This window comes from Rhea americana, unplaced genomic scaffold (assembly GCF_003343005.1).
Source record: "Rhea americana isolate MKP2758 unplaced genomic scaffold, rheAme1 scaffold_228, whole genome shotgun sequence".
Lineage (NCBI taxonomy): Eukaryota > Metazoa > Chordata > Aves > Rheiformes > Rheidae > Rhea > Rhea americana.
In genome coordinates, this window is record NW_028186344.1 from 1,355,024 (window position 1) to 1,374,924 (window position 19,901).

The 19,901-nt window shown below is 38.9% G+C and overlaps 2 protein-coding genes across 5 annotated transcripts in view; one reads left to right on the top strand and one right to left on the bottom strand.

Annotated features, from left to right (window-relative positions):
* The window catches only part of CREBL2 (cAMP responsive element binding protein like 2), a 33,974-nt gene that overhangs the window by 10,776 nt on the left and 3,297 nt on the right, over window positions 1-19,901 (top strand). The window contains exons 3-6 of one of the 4 annotated variants that reach the window (XR_014895956.1): window positions 517-664; window positions 1,393-1,587; window positions 3,086-3,192; window positions 4,071-4,448. Coding sequence is in view for 2 of the 4 variants with exons in the window: in XM_085305921.1 (XP_085162047.1) it covers window positions 517-664; window positions 1,393-1,394 (150 nt within the window). In the remaining 2 variants the exon portion in view is untranslated. Of the gene's footprint in view, window positions 1-516; window positions 665-1,392; window positions 2,609-3,085; window positions 3,193-4,070; window positions 5,522-19,901 lie in introns of those variants that run through there. The other 3 variants (XR_014895955.1, XM_085305921.1, XM_085305920.1) reach the window with 3 other exon arrangements.
* GPR19 (G protein-coupled receptor 19) lies at window positions 16,176-17,429 on the bottom strand. The gene has a single exon (XM_085305925.1). The coding sequence runs from the start codon at window positions 17,427-17,429 to the stop codon at window positions 16,176-16,178; it is 1,254 nt and encodes a 417-aa protein (XP_085162051.1).

Genomic DNA, 19,901 nt, shown 5'->3' on the forward strand with positions numbered 1-19,901 from the left:
ATAAATCCCTTTAGGACTTAGGTGGAAATTCAGCCAACTGGCCTTATAGTGTGTTTCAGGGTTTGCCAGTGGAGAATTAAAGGTGCAGGAGCTATGAATAAGGCAACTGTCCTGTAACTGTCTCTTATACAGTTAGAAAGGACCTCTTAATAGTCAATCAAGCCCAGAGTCATGTGAACTATTTGTTTTTAATAGGCTGTGAACTGGAACAGTGTACTGGCATGCCAAGAACAAGCAAGTGCACAAAGTGTTCCATGTCGTTTAATAAGTACAGTATTGTATCCGGCATTGCCACTGAGTAGCAGTTTATTGATTGAAACAGGATTTACTGAGGCCAGGTATGCAACCATTGACATGTGCTTAGCTCATTAGTCCCCTGCAATTTTGTAAGAGGTTTCAGCCCAGTAAAGCCAAACCTTAAATGAATGTACCGGAAGATAAAGGTTGCAGCTCTCATTTTGTCTTTTAATGTGATCCTGGCAATTTGCTAATGCCTAATGTGTCTGCATATTTCAGTACAAGCAGTGGTGCATGGCAATGGACCAAGGGAAAATCCCCTCTGAAATAAAAGCCCTACTAACTGGAGAGGAGCTGGGCAAAGCACAGCAGAACTCAACCAAACTTGCCAAGACTGGGAAGACAGAAACAAACAGCAGCAATCCCTGTAAGTATCCAGTATATGGATAATTCCTATTATCCATATGTTACAGATTATGTTACATCTTTTGTRCTCTAGGAGGATGATTGTAGTGTAAGAAGAAACATAAGGATGTGCTCTTGAGCACAAATAGTTGATTGAAGCAAAGGACTTAGTGGGTGGTACAAAGACTCTGTGTAATGTTTACATGGACAACACAGAAATTACATTAGTTAGGAAGCTGGGCAGTCATTTATTTTAAAATAAAACTTAACCTTTTTTTCCTTGCTGAGGAGTGTGAGAGCTTAATTTTTTACAGCAGCTTCTGCTTTCCTAATGGAAAAGGAACACACAAAACATAATCGAGTTTTTAAAACTTCATCAAGAAAACATTATTCTAGCTGCAAGCCCTCAAAACTGAGACATGCTGGACTTGATGTTTCCTATGAAATCTTGTTTCTGCCTCTTCTGTGTTTGTCCAGGGAATAGAACAGGGTTCTTTTTGGGAGACTGAAAAACAAAAAGATCAAATAATGCAAATTTTTTTTCCTGATGCATACCTGCAAATGGACAGAGTTAAGGTAACACAGACAGTTCAAAATGTCACATCTGATTTTGAAATACTTCACTAAACAGGTTAAATTACACTTTACTGTAACTTCTAAAATACGAATTCATAGCTTTGTTTTCAAGAAACAACATAAACCCCACATTTGTAGTTGTAACAATTTTTCCCTTTGGTGCATTATTCACAGGAGTTGAATGCAGAACCATCAGCACTGCAGGACGGATAACTTGGTAGCTAGCAGAAGAATGCTGTTATCAGAGAAGCAGATGGATCCCTGGGTGCAGGGGGAAGGATCCCAGTCTACTGTCTTCTCTTTGCTCCTCTCCACATGAAGCTCTTTGGTGGTGGTATTTCAAAATATGCGTGGAGTGGGGCTTTTGAGGTAGTAGATGTTTATATAAGTGGAGCCTTGTTCTTCCGTTCTCTACCCCTTCCTCCCCAAACGCAGTGATGGCAGCTTTTTGGCGTTCCCAGTAAGAGGTGGGGATTGCTCTTGTGTCAAAAGCATGAGTCCAGATTTAGACCACATGTGCAGTTAGCAATTTTATGGTCATTAACTATTGTGGGAAGCTGAGAAGTTCCATAAAATAAAAATGGGAGAGAATCTCGTAACAGCTTTGCTAAGTGAAGTGGAATGTTGTAGGTCAAGGAAAAGGCACTTTTTGGACTCTCTCATTGAATATTCAAGGTTTTCAGTAAGAGGGTTTATAGTAACATAATTTGTAAACTAAATAAGAACATTACTTTCAGCATCCTTTTATAATGCAGCATGTGTTTTATGTTGTTGGTGYTCTTACAGAGAGGTACTAGATATATTTTCTGCTTCTGTGCAAATTTCTACTGCAGAATGTATTTCCTCTCCCTATCCATAGCATATAGTTAAGCCGTCTTCATTCACCCTACCTCCAGGAGTGGAACAACTGCTGCCTACTTCCAGCCATCATGCCTGGCTATTTTTCTATACCCAGCTCCATTTGGGACCTGGTTTCTTCCTTGCCTGAAACTTGATATAATTTCTGCTATACTGGCCTGATTTCCCAGCCAAAGATAATATCAAGAACTGGTAGTGAGGAAAAAGCTGAATCAGTTGAGAAAAAAGCTGAATCGGTTGGGTCTTCTAATATGAGGGGAGATGGCAAAAGCCTTGTGGACAGATTATTCACCCAAGGTTTTGTATATAACCTGCTATTTCCTTTAGACTGCACCCTCTCTAGTAGATGCATTTTTGCATATAGATGATGCAATGTGAAGAAGCAAAGCTCTCAGGATTTTCAGTGGGGCTTTTGCTTGCTTGTCCTTTGTTTTCTCATGACAATGTCTTTCTCTGTATTTTATAAATGCATGGAACATTTTTCAATCTTATTTTCTTTGTTTCATAGAATAAATATAACAAATGTTTGCTAGACTGTGTGTTGCATTCTTTTCATTGAAATAATAGCTTAGAATTATCTCACTTTCACTTGTATCAACAAATCCTGAATTAAGTGCCATATTTCAGTGCTTGGCACTTTTTTTCCCCATAATAATACTRACTGTATATTAATTCTTAAAACAGGGTTTTAAGTTCAGTCTACAGCCCCTCCATGTTTGTACTTCTATGAAGAAAACAGGGAGCTGCAATTTCCTATTGTGTTGGGTGACAGTGTTCATCTGTTTCCCATCATGGTTGCCACTGCTACCTGGTTTAGCCAGCAGTTGGTCTTACAAGACGGCATTCAGCAAGCCTGGGTCCAGCTCTATAGCACAATTGGTTGCAAGTATCTTCTAACATTTGGCAGTTTTTAATGCTTTACATAGATAGGACAGGAGGCATGTTACAGCCTACATCATCTGAAACTGTTTTCTTGTTTGCCCTGCAAACCAAAATACATGTGATGCAGAGGCGCAACTATAGTCTTCCACTSTGGTCCAGATGCTGTATTTTGTCACAAGCTGTAGGACTTCTAGCAAGAATCATTGGATACGGTTCAGTGGCTTCTGTCACAGGGTAAGTCATGGGATAGTATTAAATATTCTGTCCTTGGAACTCCACGAGTCCCTTTATTTTGGAATYTGAAGTTTAGCAATTCCATTCGAAAGTTAACAGAAATGTTTGTTCATACTCATTTCATACCCTGTGCTTGCAGCCTCCATACATGTTAAAGTGTCTGCCAGAACTGAAACAACCAGGTCCTCTGGCTAGGAGTTCGATTTAGTACCTCTAATAATGGAGGAGTATTTAAGTCTTATCGCCCCCTTTGTGTAAGATGGGTACAGCCTTCCACCCATGCCTCCTGCAGTGAGTGTGTACAGCTGTCTCTCTTGAAAACATTGAAGAAGGGAAATGAGCCCCAGAATGCTTCATTTTCCTGCTTGTCATTGGAGATCTAATGATTAGCTAAAATAACTTGCTCRGGTAAAGGTGGGTATCTCTTGGAAATTCTATCCAGTCTTCAAAAAATGTTATATTATCATATTTGCTATTTATAACAATGCTAGGACTCTGTTACATTAAGGTGTAATAATCACAGAATGGTTGAGGTTGGAAGGAATCTCTGGAGATCATCTAGTCCAGCCTCCCTGCTCAAGCAAGGTCACCTAGAGCATGTTGCACAGGATTGCATCCAGGCAGGTTCTGAATATCTCCAGAGAAGGAGACTCCACAACCTCTCTGGGAAACCTGGTCCAGTGCTCTGTCACTCTCGTAGTGAAGTGACATATTCAGGTTGAACATCCTGTGTTCCAGTTTGTACCTGTTGCCTCTTGTACCCATTGCCTCTTGTCCTGTCACTGGCACCACGGAAGAGTCCAGCCCCATCCTCTTGACACTCTCCTTTAAGGCATTTGTAGACACTAATAAGATCTTCTCTGTCTTCTCTTCTCCAGGCTAAATAGGCCCAGCTCTCACAGCTGTTCCTCATAGGGCAGATGCTCCACTCCTCTCATCATCTTCATAGCCCTACATTGGACTCTCTCCAGTAGCTCCATGTCTCTCCTGTACTGGGGAGCCCAGAACTGGACACRGTACTCGAGATGTGGCCTCACTGGGGCTGAGTAGAGGGGCAGGATCACCTCCTTGGACCTGCTGGCAACRCTCTTCCTAATGCAGCCCAGGAGACCACTGACTTTCTTGGCCACAAGGGCACATTGCTGGCTCGTGGTTAAGCTGTCAAATAGGACCCCCAGGTCTAGTATATGACTCAGAGTAAGCAAGTATGTGATTGCACTGAGCTTTTTGGAGGATTTAACCCGAAGAGTTAACAGGTAACAGAAACCTGGTAAAAACAAGATGTAGTAAGTTTTGCCTTTTTTCATCTCTCATATGTCTGATGCATGGAATCCCAAAAAATGAAATGAATACATTTTATAGACCTGTCACTTAACAGAACATTTTGCCTAATCATAAGTTAAAAAAAAAAAAAAAAAAGGCCATCAATCATGGTCTGCTTTCATAATCTGATAGTAAGTGTTCACCAAAGAATCTGTATTCCTTTAAGTGCTTTTCAAAAGACTATTACAACAGAAGTTTCTTAAAATGTATTAGATACATTTCAGAAAGCTTTTTCCATTTTTGACAGATGAAATTGTGGCTAGCTTTGGGAGAGTGCCTGTGACTTCCCCCCTCACCCTTCTAAAATTTTAAAGTGAAGGTTAGTCTAACTCAGTGAATCTAGTTCTGCCTGATACCCTCTGAAAAGACAGAGAAAACATTGTAGTTGCAAGTGCTACTTTACAATCTCTATTATTAGCTATAAAATTACTGTTAATATAACAAGTGTGTGAGACTAGTTAAAAATGTAGATTACAGAGTGAAATATAACCCTTAATCCATCTCATTAAGCTGCAGAGTTGCAGCATGAGCGATAGAAGATCAGGTGGTGTAGAAATCCCTGCTGTAGGTAAGGAAAGCAAAACACCAGCTGTAAGCTTCCTGTTTTTAATGTTATAGAGTATTAATTTCAGTTCTGTGAATAACTGACCTTCTTTTATAACTCCATTTATGTTCTCCTCTTATTAGGACACAGAATTCTTTAATCTGCAGTAAAATCTGAGGTCTTCCATACTGAATAGTGTATCAATGGGCTAAAGTTCAACAGATGCTGTATTTATGGAATGTGTAGATTTGTGTAGATACGTAAGAAGAATTTGCAGCGTCAGTTATAACCCATTCCTGAAGCAATTTCTGCAAGTGCTGTTGCTCTATATTGTTTATACTATCATTTGTATTTTTCTATCTTATCTACTTCAAATTTGTAACTAGGAAATGCTAACTGTGTAGCTAACTGTGTAGCTTCACTGTGTAGCTAACTATTTGCTACAATATTTCATTAAAAAAAAMCAAAACAACCGGGTTTCTTTTTTTTTTCTTCTTTTTTTTTCCTCCAGGAAAAAAACACTTGTGTAGTGGAAGCTTTGCAAGATTAGCTCTGCTTTTTGTATGTCTGCTTGTAACTCACAACTGGCTTAAATCAACACTACTGACATAACCACTGCTTTTATCCATGCTTCTTATATGTGCTCTCTGTATATCGGAGCAAGAAATGCTGGCATTCTTACCTATGCTGCAGCTGACAGGTATTCTGATGATAAACTAAGATTCTCTTTTCTGTGAGAAAAGACCACAATTATAAAATGTATGTTTTTATAAGCCAGGATATTTGATATGAATTGAAAAAAAAAGAATTCAAAACGAACAGGTCGACTGGGTATGGAAGGTGTCTTTTTCCATACCTCCTCCTTCATGGCATCTTTTAAAATATATTTTGATAGAGTTACATGCAGTGCTGGCAACAGAAAATGCTGCATGCTCCTGTGGTGGAGCATGTCAACAGTGTCCTCCAGCTTCACCAAATCCTTTAATGGCATACTCCAAACRCCTGCTGTGAAAACAATTCTTCCCTACTACCCATGTAACATAGATCCTGCTGTGTTGCTTGGCTTGTGTTTTTCATTTCATATTTTTGAGCTTTTTCTTTCCTTGCCCTTAGAGTTGTACTTTGAAATCTCTGGGTTCTTTTGCATGCATTCCTCCTTCCCTACAGAAAGAGTACTCTGTAAATCTCCTTTCCTCTTCAAGTGGCCTTGCAGCTGTTTTCAGAAGATAGCAAGGGCTCCTTTAGCAGGGAATTGTGTAAAAAACAAAAAAACAAACAAACAAACAAACAAAAAASTTGTTCTGTATTTCTGTACCTCCAGTTCACACTGAATACCCTTTCTGCATTTTAAGCTCTCAGTAAGGTCACACCAAGTACCCTTTCTGCACTGCAAGCTCTTAAAAACTTACATGTCTTTAAAATTCCCATTTGCCCAGTGTTTTAACCAGTGATGGTTTGAGMATAAAAGGGTAAATTCCGCTTGCACTTACATAACTGAAACATCTGCTATAACGTTAATGGTAAATTCATTTGTGAGAGAGAATATTTTGGCCTAAAGGCCTTTATCTATGCCATGAACGCTAGCTAGTAGTTTCATCAAAGTAAACAGCATCACATTGTTAGTTTTTATGTTTAAAATTGTAATCCTGCTTGGGATCATAGTTGGAGAAAGTGGGGAAGTGGTATTGTCTAGGTTTGTGGTAAGCTAATTACTCTTGTGATAAATATTTGTGTAAATCTTCACAATGTGGTGTCTTACACTGCAGGAATCCCTTTTGACAACAGGATGCTTTATCATGCTCACTTCAGCGAGCTGCATTTCTTAGGAATAAGGTTTATCACCTCYCAAGCAATTAACCTTTTAATGCTAGTATACCAAGTAAGCCAAAGTGGGTTTCTGTGTGTGTTTGAGAAACAGCCAATTGACAGTTTTAACCTTCTGGATTTATGTAATCTTATTTATTTTTGAAGTAGCTGCTTAATCCTGTCATTGTTTTAATGTAATGTGGCTAAAGAAGTAGAGTTGTTTAAAAGAGCTGATACTATCTACATGTGCTGGTGGATTAAATAAAAACCCCAAAATGGACTGACAGATGGAAAAAAATATTATAAAGGTTAATTTAATTTCTGTCATGAAATTCTCAAGGAATAAGCACAGATTCACTTTTGGGGACATATTAATAAATGTAGGCAGAATGATGAATGAACTTTTGTGATGGTTTACTTTCACTCTACATTTTTTTCTGAGTTATGCTGTTTGCATTAAATGTCATATAAACAAATGAACATATATGTTATTAACACAGCTTTACCTTTGTCAGAAATTCTAGCTGTAACCTTAAATGTCCCCTGCTAGCATGGATTAAAATGATACTCCTTCAGTTACTGCAAAGCTGAATTTTCACCATCTTCACTAGTATATAACTGATTTCAGATATCAGTGARTTTTATGAATTAGCAATTGCTAGTTAATGAGGAAGAATGGAGAGAAGTGCAAGGACTGTCAAGGTTGCTTGTAAGCATTATTTCTTCTTTGTGGGCTGTCTTTCAACCATGCTCAATCTGAAGCTCTGCACAGAGAAGGTAAGAGTAGAGCAGAGGATCAAAATGGACGTACTACAGTTTCTTTTTTGTTATGGAGATCAGATATGGATCTTTCCAAGGTGCACTGGTAACTTCTGCGGTCACAGCTTTACCATAGCAAGGAACAGAGAAAACTCAGTTAATAGCATTTCTCATGTGGGGATTAGGCTACAAGAGAGAATCAAGTGCAAGGCTTATGCCTGGTAGTAATCATTTGTCCTCTTCTGCAAACTCTTCTTCTGTCTTCCAAAGAAAAAACAGCTTGAGCTGCTTTTCAGTAAACTCAAATAATTAATATAGAGTTTCAAGCTCTCCCCTTGCCTGGACTCCCTTCTTGTCTTTCTCACCCAAAGTTTTCTTTTCAGAAAGTCTAATTTTAGCTTCCTCTTTTAAAGATTAAAATAAGGTTACCCGTGTCGGAGAATTTTTCTGATATTGCTAGAGCCAATGAAGTACCATTAGCACAAACTCRTTTTCCTTTGACATGATTGGCGTGGGCCTGTTTGGAGTATTTTTTTTTTTTCCCTCATCTGAAAGACAGGACCTTCTTAAACTGCTCCAATCTGATAATTTGTAACCATACCCTTAAATGATACAGAAGCTCACAGATCACTAGGATCCTTTCATTTTCAACTGAGATTTATCTTAGCTTTAATGATGAGAACATATTATGTTATACTCGTGTGGATTTCATACACTGAAATTACATTGAATTTCCATGGTGAAATTATGTGAGAAGGGATTTAGACTATGTTGCTATAAAGGAAGTTATTCCATCAGTAGTTAAGACCATATAGTCTATTTTGCTTTGGGTTTGTGACCTTTGCCTCAATCTTTTGTGTTCACTCAGTAAGCCTAACTGCCTCTTGTAGACTCCTTGAGCCCTTTTGGTGGATAAGCGAGAGTGTACTGTGGCTGACCTATACCAGCATGCAAGACAGCTTGTCAGAGTGTGCTGGCTGGCTGATCTAAGAGTATAAGAGGAGTGACGGAGTTCTCTTACTTTCTAATGTGGTGGGCAGGTTAGTCTGATCAACCTTCCTTCACCTATCTCCCAAATGTTAGCACTCAAAACTAAATTAACTTTATGACTTCTCTTTCAAATTGAGTTGAAAGTGGCAAATTAATTTAAATGTTTTTGAGACTGACTGCAAACGCTGTTGAATAAGTGTTGATTCCTCAGCAGATTGGGCTAGACATAAGAAGTTCCAAAATGGATTTATGGCTAGGGATATTTTTGGCTCAGTTTCTACATTTTGTATCAAATTTGACTAGATAGAATCCATCTATGAGGGAAGATTTCTATGTAACAAAGGAGTAGTTGAGACAGTGGTTCTTTTTAAYGGTAAATCTAAGATCAAAACCTCTCTTATACTGGGATTTCAATATTTATAGCTCTGTTACATTGGTATATAGAACATGTGTTTCCTCCAAAGAGTATTATACATTTATAGCATATGATAAATTTCTCAACAAATGAAAAATAGATAATTTCCTCAACTATGACTTCTGAGATATTCTCTAAAATGGCTGTATTGAAACAGGAGTTTCTGAAAATAGTAATGAAAATTGAGTATTCAAGTGGTGAAAGTCTAGCCATGTGAGCTTGGAACCCTAATATTCGATTATGAACGTTTTGGCTTGGAAATGGAGCATTTGCCACTCATTTCTTGAACAGCCTCTTTTATATATTTTGGAACATTTTTCTGGTGTGATATCAGATTTGAAGGCCAGATTTTTACTAGCTAAAGGTTGTATGTAGATTAAATGACAGCTGTAACTAACCCCTTCATTATATGTTCCAGCTGCACGTGTTAGAGTTGTGTGCTGTAGAAGTGCTCAGCACTTCAGAGATGCTTTGCAAGTATCTCTTACAAGATATCAAGAGTCATTTGAAACTCTCTGTGATGGTTCTAATGTAAGTTATGTTCTATGTTTCTTTTAAACCAAAGATTGTTATGTTGCACCAAAGTGATTTTTGAGGGTTTTTTGTGTGTTTTCCTTGTTTGTCTCTTCACTAAGTCTTCAATGTAGTATACCGCTCCCTTGTCCCTTATTAGATTTAAGTCTTGGAGAAATAAAGGATTGTTCTAGGGAAATTCAGAGGAAATTCATGCTGAAAACTATGGTGAGAATGCCATTGATCTTGGAAATCACAAGGAAAAGTACTAACTGTAAGAAAATGAGCAATAACAGGCACTCCATGAGAAATGCTTTTATTTCTAGGTCAGTGCTACAGATGGATAAATTGTTAGGTTCTTATTTCTACATCCACCAAGTAAGAGTTTAGAGTGGGAAGACTAATGCACAGTATCATCTCCCAGGTATCTTTCTGCCTGCTAATGATGAGGTTCTACTGTTTTTTGTTTGTTTGTTTGTTTGTTTTTTTTTCCTGTGTGTGTGCAGTTCTAACAGGAATTGTGGAAAGTCAAGAGTGTTGTAAGCCCAATACACACTCTACGCATACTACAGAAGCCACAATAATTACATCCTTTGCACTCTTAMAATGCTGCTAAATCTATGAGGACCCCTTGGGATCAAGGACAACTAATGTCCTCCAAGGTTCTTCCTCAAAAAAATCTTCAACAACAACATCAAATACCTGAAATATAATACTCATTGAGTATTCATATTCACTAGTATGAATAGATTTTTAATACAGAAAAAAGTATTATTTTCCTTTGAAGACAAAACCTTAAATCCTGTTACATTGATAGGAATTTTAATCGCACACTTGTACACACAGTGAAAAAGCTAGTGTCTGGTCAGGAATGAGATAAAGACAATTTAAATTAATTGGTGATGTAAACTTTTCTCTTTTTTACCTCACAAAAGCAGGACCAAATCAAGAGTGGTCTAAAATAAGTGCAGCATTGAACACAAAGGAATTACTGCTATGTATGTAGTTTCTGTATTTTACCCAGAGACTGGCTGCATGAGAGAAATGAAAGAAGACTCTGTGTGCATTAGCAGTAGTATAGAATAAAACTCAGCCTTGGGTCTAGTTCAGACTACTCACCAGAAGGTGACATGTATATAAAAATCTTTCAGTAGGTGTGCTGTGTTTTACTAGAAACCAGTCCAAATAAAGCTTATGTAATTTATAATGGCCTATTCCACAACATTTGGTAGACTGAAAAGAGCCAACTAATAAAGGCATATTAGGTTACAGAATCACTTAAGGGGCTAATAACCCTTCCTTTAAGCATATAGGCCTGGATTTAATATACATCTTTTATTTTTTATTTTTTTTTTCCTTTTTCTTTTAGACAGGAAGGATCTGATATTTAGAAAGGCTGAGAATTTCTGCTAAATCGATGGCATGCATTCAACAGCTTGGAAACCCAGCTCCTAAATCAATCTCAATTAATTCTAAAGTGCAGCTGGTTGAATTGAGGAGACTGGAAAACTTAGGGGACCTGTGAACTGGACATGTGGAAACTTTTAACTCCAGTTACTGGTGATAGCCATCTTGTTATCACCTCTTGGAGGCCCACTGAAAAATAGTTCAAAGGGGTGTGTGTCTCTTCCTCTCACTTTTCCCCTTTCCTCCATGAATTTAAATTGAAAATTTTATATTATACTGAAATGGAGGGATATAATTTGACAATTTGTAATAGCAATTCCAAAATACAAACCTTCTTACTCTTCCTATATTGAACTGTGTTTCTTAAAGGTGCCTTTAACTGAATTGTGTTGCTCATTTCAGTTCTAAAGCTCCCTCATCCCTCATTAATTTTATTACTGTGTTATACACCTTGCTAAAATGATCTGTGGGCAATAAGGAACTATGAAATAGTATGGTAAGACTGGTTTATATTTATCAAGCAAATCCCATGATGTTTTCCATTTCCTGCTTGGATGACACATGATCTTCCTCTCGAGTCTCTGACACTTCTGGGACTTCATCAGATTGAGAGGTACGTGGTGGCTGGTGATGGATTCATCACCTATCTTAACATGATGTTTTGAAAAAAAAATAAGAGCAGTGGAAAATATTTCTACCTGCCAGTGGCATGAGGTGCACATCAGTGTTTCTTTAGCGTGTGCTAGTTTGTGAAGACTGATTTTTAGGACTGAGGTATCTGTCCAGCATTTTAAGGATTTTGTTCTATTGTTTGGGATATTTTTTTAAAAATACCTAAGGCTGCATCTTATGGTAGTTGAAGTTGAACCTGTGGAAAGGTTTACCTTCACTAGAAAAGCTGTACCCTATGTAAAGGAACAACTGTACTGGCAAATTCCTCCTGGTTTAAATGCAATTTATGATAGCAGAAATGTATTTTTACTGGTATAATTTTGGCTAAAATAAGTTATACATGCAGAATCATGTTTACACTAATACAACTATATCTGTGCTTTTACTGATGTGGAAATGTTTAAGAAAACTAATCACCAAACTTCAGTTCCAATAGCAGTGCTGCTTAGGCCTGGGATTAAAGGGGAGACTGCTATCTCTTTCCAAATGGTGATATTTTATTCCTAACTATTATATAATGGCGGTGAAAGATTTTTTTTCTAGCCAACTTGTGTAGTTTTACAACTTCTGCAAAGTGGGGAAGTTCAAAAGAGGAAAAGTTATACAGAAGTCTGTGGTTTTGAACCTATTAGTATGAAAAACACTCACTTTTTGGTTTTGAATAATGTCTAGCAGACTGTTAGTCTGTAATGTGGCTTTGATGCCTTGGAGATAGAGTATCACTCTTCCTGCTTTGTTTTGGGCCATGGAACAAGTCTGACGGAAGCAGCCCTTGCATATGGTTGTAACAGTCGTATTTTTCTTTAATATCCTTAATGGTCTGAAATTTGCCTCGAAATCATGAAGATCCTAGATCTGATTTCAGGGAGAAATAAATTGCTTGGGATATGAATCACACAGAAAACGTTGGTCTTGCCTCATTTTTAAGGTCTTCTTCTCCCTACTTGTGGGATATATATATATGTGTGTGTGTGTGTGTGTGTGTGTGTGTGTGTATGTATATATATATATTTGGTAAAGACTTCAGTGAGAAATATCAGATCAGATCCTTAATTCTTTGGGATTTCTGAATTTGTGAAATCTACACTGGAAATGATCCTAAAGACAGTAAAGAGTTCTTGCAACCACACTTAGTAGAAAAGGGGGAAGGAAGCTTTCCGACATACATGTAGGGATATTTCTCACCAAAAGAGTTTCCCCACAACTTGGCCAGCATTAGAGTCTCTCAGATAAGTCTTCAGTCATCTGGAGCTCAACTGCACATATGTTTCTGCTCCCTTCTGACAGGAAACGGAGGTACTCAAGTGTGCTCAGTGCTATAATACTTGTTTGATTAACTTTCATTATTATGGTATTTTAAGGCCTAACATRTGAACAGGAACCCAAGTGTGCCAGRTTTGTTATGGAAGTAGAAGAGAAAGATAATTCTTTTCTAAAGAGCCTGTGATTGGGAATACCTGTTTAAAAATGTAAGAAGGGCTCCTGAGCTTTTGAACTAGGAGAATGTAGAGGGAAGTTATAAGCACAAGGACATCTGTTACGCGCACACTGTCTTCTGCCCACAGAATTGGCTGTTGAATAGTCTGTTGCCTGGGATCAAAGCATCCGCTACGCTTTTAGGATCTTTTGAAATGCCTGCTGGTAGTATGGACCACAGGATGCTTGGCCTTGGCCTAGCTGCTATGTTAGTGTGCTCTTAAGGACAGCGTGGTGTGGGATGGAGCCAGGTACAGAAAATGATTGGGTAGGATTCTTCAGAATGGAAAACAAGTAGCTAAGAGGATATGTGACAGAAATTTTCAAAACCATGACTAACAGAGAGAGTGGATAGGAATTCACCATCTTTCCCAAGAGAAGAGATAGAGAAGGTGGCTCTTCACAGGAGAGACAGAAAACCTGTGGAACTCCATAATGAAGGATGTTGTGGATAAAAAAAATATGCATTGTCTCAAAGCAAGGTGGAATTAATACTTGGAAAAGAAACCTATTGAAAATTATGTCAACAACGTCAAGCTGTTTGCTGCGCAGCTCCATTCACAGCATGTGCTATACAGGGGGTGTACAGAACAGATGCAGCTCATAAAGTGCAGAACTGAAAGGTTAAGTCTCAGTATCTCGAAAAAACAGACAAACGCTACTCTGTTCTCCCCTTCTCCTTTTTTTCCGTGTTCTCTCTTGGAGAAACTCACCAATTTAATAAGGCACAATATGCTGCTCCAAAGAGTTAGCAAGAGAATTTCAAGTTTCCTGTATTGAATCTGTAGCTGTGGTGTGAAAGTGTTATGGGCCTTCTTTTCTAGGCTATTTCTCTTGGTTAATGACACTGAAGCTGGATTGATTTCTGTGGAATTACGTCAGCAAAAAACTAACATGAGACAGCAGTGAATCACAGCTGGAAGATCTAACGGAGTTTTGTAATCAAGTCCTGTCCTTTCCTTGTCTTTTCCAACACTGCCACTGGCCTGCTGGAAGAAGTTGGGTGAGATGTTGCACTTCTCTGTGCCTCATGTCCTCTGTGTTTGATGAGGAGATAATGATCTCAAAACACTTTACCAGGGAGTCCAGCTGATGAACTCCTGCTCTGTAGGAGCAACAATGTTAGCTGCTGCTCTAGTCAGAAGCCTAAATTTTCCTTTTTCTGAGTAGTTATCCAAGCAGCAGATCCCTAAACATTCAGTACATGTGTTGCCATGTCATGTATTACATAGTCCGAAATGCCCCCTCCTTACCACCACCTAAAATCAAATTCTAGGTCTGCCAAAGGCAAAAAGCCACTRACTGGTTGGCTATTGACACCTGTCAAAGCAGCCAAATATCTACCTAAAATTTTAAGGTTTGATTTTCTTTTGCAGATTGGTCTTACTCTGTTATTCTACTGACTTTCAGAGCTAGTCCTGAAAGAAGTATAGAATAGGAAGAAAGTGCTTAAGATCCTTAAGTGACAAGAAGTCAAATCCTTGATTCTTAGGCACCACTTTCTGGCACCTATGCTGTGAAGGGTATTAATTCTTAGCAGAGACTGTGAGAAGACGAAAGGATAAGTCAGGACACCACTTTGCTTCTTACACCAAGCTTCCCTGCTTCTTACACCATGTCCTGCAGATGCTGATAACAGCCAGAAATGAGACACTGGGTTGGATGGACATCTGGTCTGAATCCCATGGGGCTCTACTGTCTATGCTATCAGAATAAAAATTGGAAGTGTTACTAATGTGTGGAGTGCAGCAGCGTGGACTGGGCTGTTATGGGTCCAGACAAGATTCCCAGTTCACAGGAGTACAGTGATGCTGCAAGTGTAGGGGAATTTGCAAACCAGTTGCTTGTGCTCTCCTCATTTTCTGGATATCTAGTTGTCTGTGCTCTCTGGGGCATACTACTGTACTAATGGGCAATATAACTTGAACTAAAAAAACCCAGCATATTCATATACAAATGCTGCATGATTCTTATTAATGAGTTTGGTAACTACACGAGGGGAAAAAAATGTTTGTTTCAGGTTGAAGTGTTAAAAAAAAATATTGATCTCCTGTGGTGATCTATTTTTGTAATTCTTGGTAGATAACTAAGGATGTTGTTACTCAGTCCTAATGATTGCAATAGGTACATATCCCAGATGAAGCAAAAAATGTCACCTCCAGGGTAAATACTGTGGGTTTACGGACCCAAGGCGGAGTTATTGGACATAAGGCTGAGGAGGATGCTCTATCAGCTGAGTAACTCCTGGGTCAGCCTTGGGATTTTGTTCTCAACATTTTGGCAAGAAATTAGATCACCTGCCCACTGCCAAGGATGTAGCTCTGGGATTTCACACAGCACTTAGCTGTCCCTCAGGGACTTTTGTTGATGAGAATGGATCACACAGTTCTTCCTCCTCTGCTGCAGCCAGCTGCCTTTGGGCAGTCAGGTTTTTTGGGCAGTGTTAAAAGTTTATATCAGGCTGGATGCAGATGCAGGTAGAGAGGAGCCTGGGTGAACAAGACAATGGGGAGGGGACCACAAGACCTCTTTGGCAATGCAACACAGAATGTACGAAAATATTCAGCACTGACCTAATGCTGACAGAGGCAGTGGGAATTTTACTGCTGCTTTCAAAGGCCTTAAACCTAGGCCGGGGTTGCCCACATGTGAATAAGAAAGTTGCCAGATGTGAATAAGAAAGTAAACCACAGTGCAACAGTATCCATAAGGATATAACAAAAGGGAGTATAGAAGGATTTGGGTGGATTTAGGCATTTATACACAGTGGCCGAAGTACAGTGATTAAAAAAGCAGTGTGTTTTCTTTCTCTTTTTTATTACATACAGATATTGTAAGAGCTTTCTTTTCTATTAAAAAAAAAAAAAAAAGTTTGTGATTCAGGGGTAGTAGTTCCAAAAAGCAGAATGTMAAATTAAGTAGACTGGATACATCAAAATCAAAGCATTTAATAAAATAAAGCATCTTTTTTCTTCTCTAAAAGTTATGTTAAAAATATGTAGATATATATTTCTTCAGAAAAGGAGATAAAACTCTTTGTTCTGATAGTGCATTCATTTTTCAATGCAATTAAGCCAATTAGACAAATGTGTTTGGAGGGTTTGCATGAATAGGCCAGGCAAGCTTTTTTTCCTTTGCTTCTCTGTCAAATGAATCATAGATTGAGTCTTTGGTTACAGTTTTGGATGGTGCTGGGATTTCTGAGATCCCAACGTAATTTTTTTTGGCCAACCTTGAACTAGTGGTGATGGTGTATGCATTACTTCTGTAGCATTTCATGGAGGACATGCAAAAGGTTTCTTTCATCCCTCTTCTGAAGTTTGCATTATACACTGAATATAGGGTTGGTTTAGAGGCTGAAGAACTAAAAGAGATCCATGTGACAGCCATGAAAACCAAGGAACTCTTTCTGTAGTCTGTTTCATGTGGATGCCACAGCTGTACCACATAAAAAGGGAGCCAGGACAGAAGAAATAGTAAATTTAACATTAGAAACATCTTGATGGTTTTCACTTTTGTCCTTGGAACAATATTCATTGTTCTCCTGACAGTCCTGCCGTCAGTGCCTATTCTCCATATGTACTTGATGACTTTTTGGTAGAATAGGATAATGAGAATGGATGGGATCAAAAACACCATAAGGAGGTGGATGATACTGTAGATGGCTCCCTCCCAAGAATCTGGGAGAAAAAAGTTGCAGTGGTCATCCCGGTTGGAGCCGTAGAAAAAGAAAGTTGGTGATGCAAACGCAGCATCAAAGATCCAAGATGCTACAATCATTTTCTTGGCTTTCCCTCTCGACACTTTGAAGCTCAGGGGGTAGACAATAGTGTAGAATCGATCCACGCATATGGAAAGCAGCACATATATCTGGACTCCAGGGGTGAGATATTGTATGTACCTTACCAACTTGCACATCACATTCCCCAATGTCCACTTGCCTGATGTAAACTGGAGCAACACGAATGGCGTGCTTGCCACACTGATGAGAAGGTCTGCACAAGCCACTGAGACAACAAAGTAGTTGGTGGTTGATTGTGTCCTCCTGCTCCTGTGGATCACTAAGCAAACAAGGGAGTTTCCAAAGATTGAAAACAGCCATAACACTCCAAAAATCATGCTGGCTGCTATGATTTCCCCTGGCCTCAGATCATACTGCAAGACGATATGGTTCCTGTTTGACCTGCCCTCCTTGCCTGATTCTGTTGTCTCATGGCTAGCAGAAGGGATCGAGGTTTCAGGGTAGCTGATGTTCTGCAGCAGGAGCAATGATGTAGGGAGAACAAAAGGAGCGTTATTGTTATCCGTACCATGGGCAAACATCACAGCCATGTTTTCTGCTCAGGCTCTGCGTAAAGAAAGAAGCCAAAAGATTATATGTAATAAGTGTGTGTGAAAACCTATCTTGATCAATGAAAGTTAATCTTAAGTAAAATACATCTTTTTCAGAGAAAAGGTCAAAAATACACTGTGAGATTGCCTGGTATAGCAGAGGCCATTAAATTTCACATGGATTTTTATTAATGTTCTAAATACTTTAGGACAAACATTTCTGTCTTCTGAAAGACAAATGTCCACCTCACAGATAGAGACTGAGATGCCACCAATGCTTGTGACCTGCAAACTGAGTGAGTGGAGTATGCCCTCTTGATCTCAGGAATGGGTTATACTTCATAAGACGAGAAGGAGTTATGAAAAAACAGACAAACACTATCTCTGTTCATTTGACTGTATATAGATAAGGAAAGCAGATTAGACAGGGTATATTTTATATACTTAGAAGTAGAATGAGTAATAGTATCTTTCACAATAACAGCAACTTAAATATTTCAGGATACTAAAGGCCAAATTCTGCTCTCATCAACCCATATAGTAACATACCTAAGTTTGGCAAAATGTACATACAAAGCTGCTGTGAGGCTATGATTGCGTAAGAGGCAAAGGTTGATAAGCACAAAAAAATTATAAGTATTTGCCAGCTCATGTTATTTTACAAGCCATCCAAAGACCACTTGTCCTTTTTCACGAGCAGAGGCACTATTGGGCCCATTCAATCAGATTTTTTTTTTTTCTTAGATTGCAGAATTGGAATCCTTTTGCTTCTGGAGTTATTTTTGGAAGGCAAGAGAGATCTGGGTTTGAAGACAGAGGGAATATAAGCATAGTGGAAGGGCTTGTACTAAMGTGGACAGGAACCCCTCACAGTGAATCTTTTCTGAGCTCTTCCATACTGAGATCTTCCTGCTTTCTAAGGTAGCATAAGACAGAAAAATTCCTATACCCACAATCTAGTCCTTTGTTCACTCACAAAAAGTGCTATCAAGGACTATTAGTGGTGGGAGTGGCAGAAATCAGGAGGTACATCATCAACACTGATCACCAGGGTGAGCACTTATCTGGGAAGATTTGGATGGTAGGAAAAGGGAGGTATGCCTAGGATGCTATGTGGCTACTTACACTGAAGGTGGGTGGCCAGGGCTGAGTGAAATAGTCTGAAGATGTCTGGGCTGCATTTTGAGTGAATGAAACTGAGGACCTATACTATTAAGTGGTAGAATGGTTAGAGGAAAGATAGCCCAGCACTGATGTCTCTGTTTTGTGGAAGTGACTTAATGCCTACTGCCAGTAGCAGAGTCAGGAGCTAAGGTGTTGTTTCAACTGTGCTGAGGAGCACAGCATATCATTTACAGCAACAACTAGATGCTTTGAAGAATCTGTTCTGAAGAGTAATGCTGGCCACATATGCCCTGGCCTTGCTAGTTACCTGTTCCCTCTGTCAGCCTGAGAGCTAGACAATATAACAAACTCCCCCGCAACTCCAAACAATATATTTTTTAATTAACTACAAAGCCTTGATATAGAAGAAAAACTCTGGAGGAGAAGGAAAATGTTCTCATACAACTGAGTTGTTGGGGGAAGCCTTTTGATTTTTGTTTCAAGTTCCAGTGATGCAGACTCTAACTGTAGTGGTTGCACTATCATTAGATATAAATGCAGTCTGCTGTTGAGGCTTTCTATGCTCTGAAGAAAACTAATGGAGAATGTTGATGTCCTTTCATTGGTTAGGGACCTCCCAAGCAGGGAGTGTGAAACTTTACAGCTTAAACTATAAGGCTAAGCTGTTAGACTGAGATCTGCAACATTGATTTTGTATCCTGGAAAGAAACATTCACCACCTTTGAATATGCAATTAAAAAAAAATTCTTGATGTTCCTTTACTGATGCCTAGAATAGTGCTTTATTCTCTGTTATCTGCTGTAATTCCACCTCAGAAAGAAGCAATAGAAGAGCGTACATCTGTCTCCCTTAAAATCCTATAGGTCTGTCACCAACCAGGTAACTGAACAGGTGCTATGAATAGTTGGAAGTAGCGCATAAACACTTAAGTTGTGCTCACTTGAGCAGCCCCTGAGTTTTACACAGGGAAGCTTTATATGGGTTCTAGTGGACCAAATTGTACTGTCAGGCCTTGAGATGCGCTAAATTCTACTCTGAGCTGAAGACTCTGTAGCTGAAATGACCTGCTGGTTTGCAGCCGTCAAAATGTTCCCTAATGGTTCGATTCACTGTTCTTTTTGAATGTGAGTGCCTTAGCTTACGGTGTCTCCTTTCTCTTTTTCATTTCAAGTGGATCTCTTTATTTTACTATTGGACCCCTGTAGTTCTCCTCATTTTCTCCTCCTTTGCAGAAACTGCCTTACCTTTGTACTAATATCACAGCCTTCATGGCTCTGAGGCAGGTTAGTGAACAGCCTCACCAAATCCATGAGCAGAGGGTGAAAAAAAGAGGTCAGATTACCACTC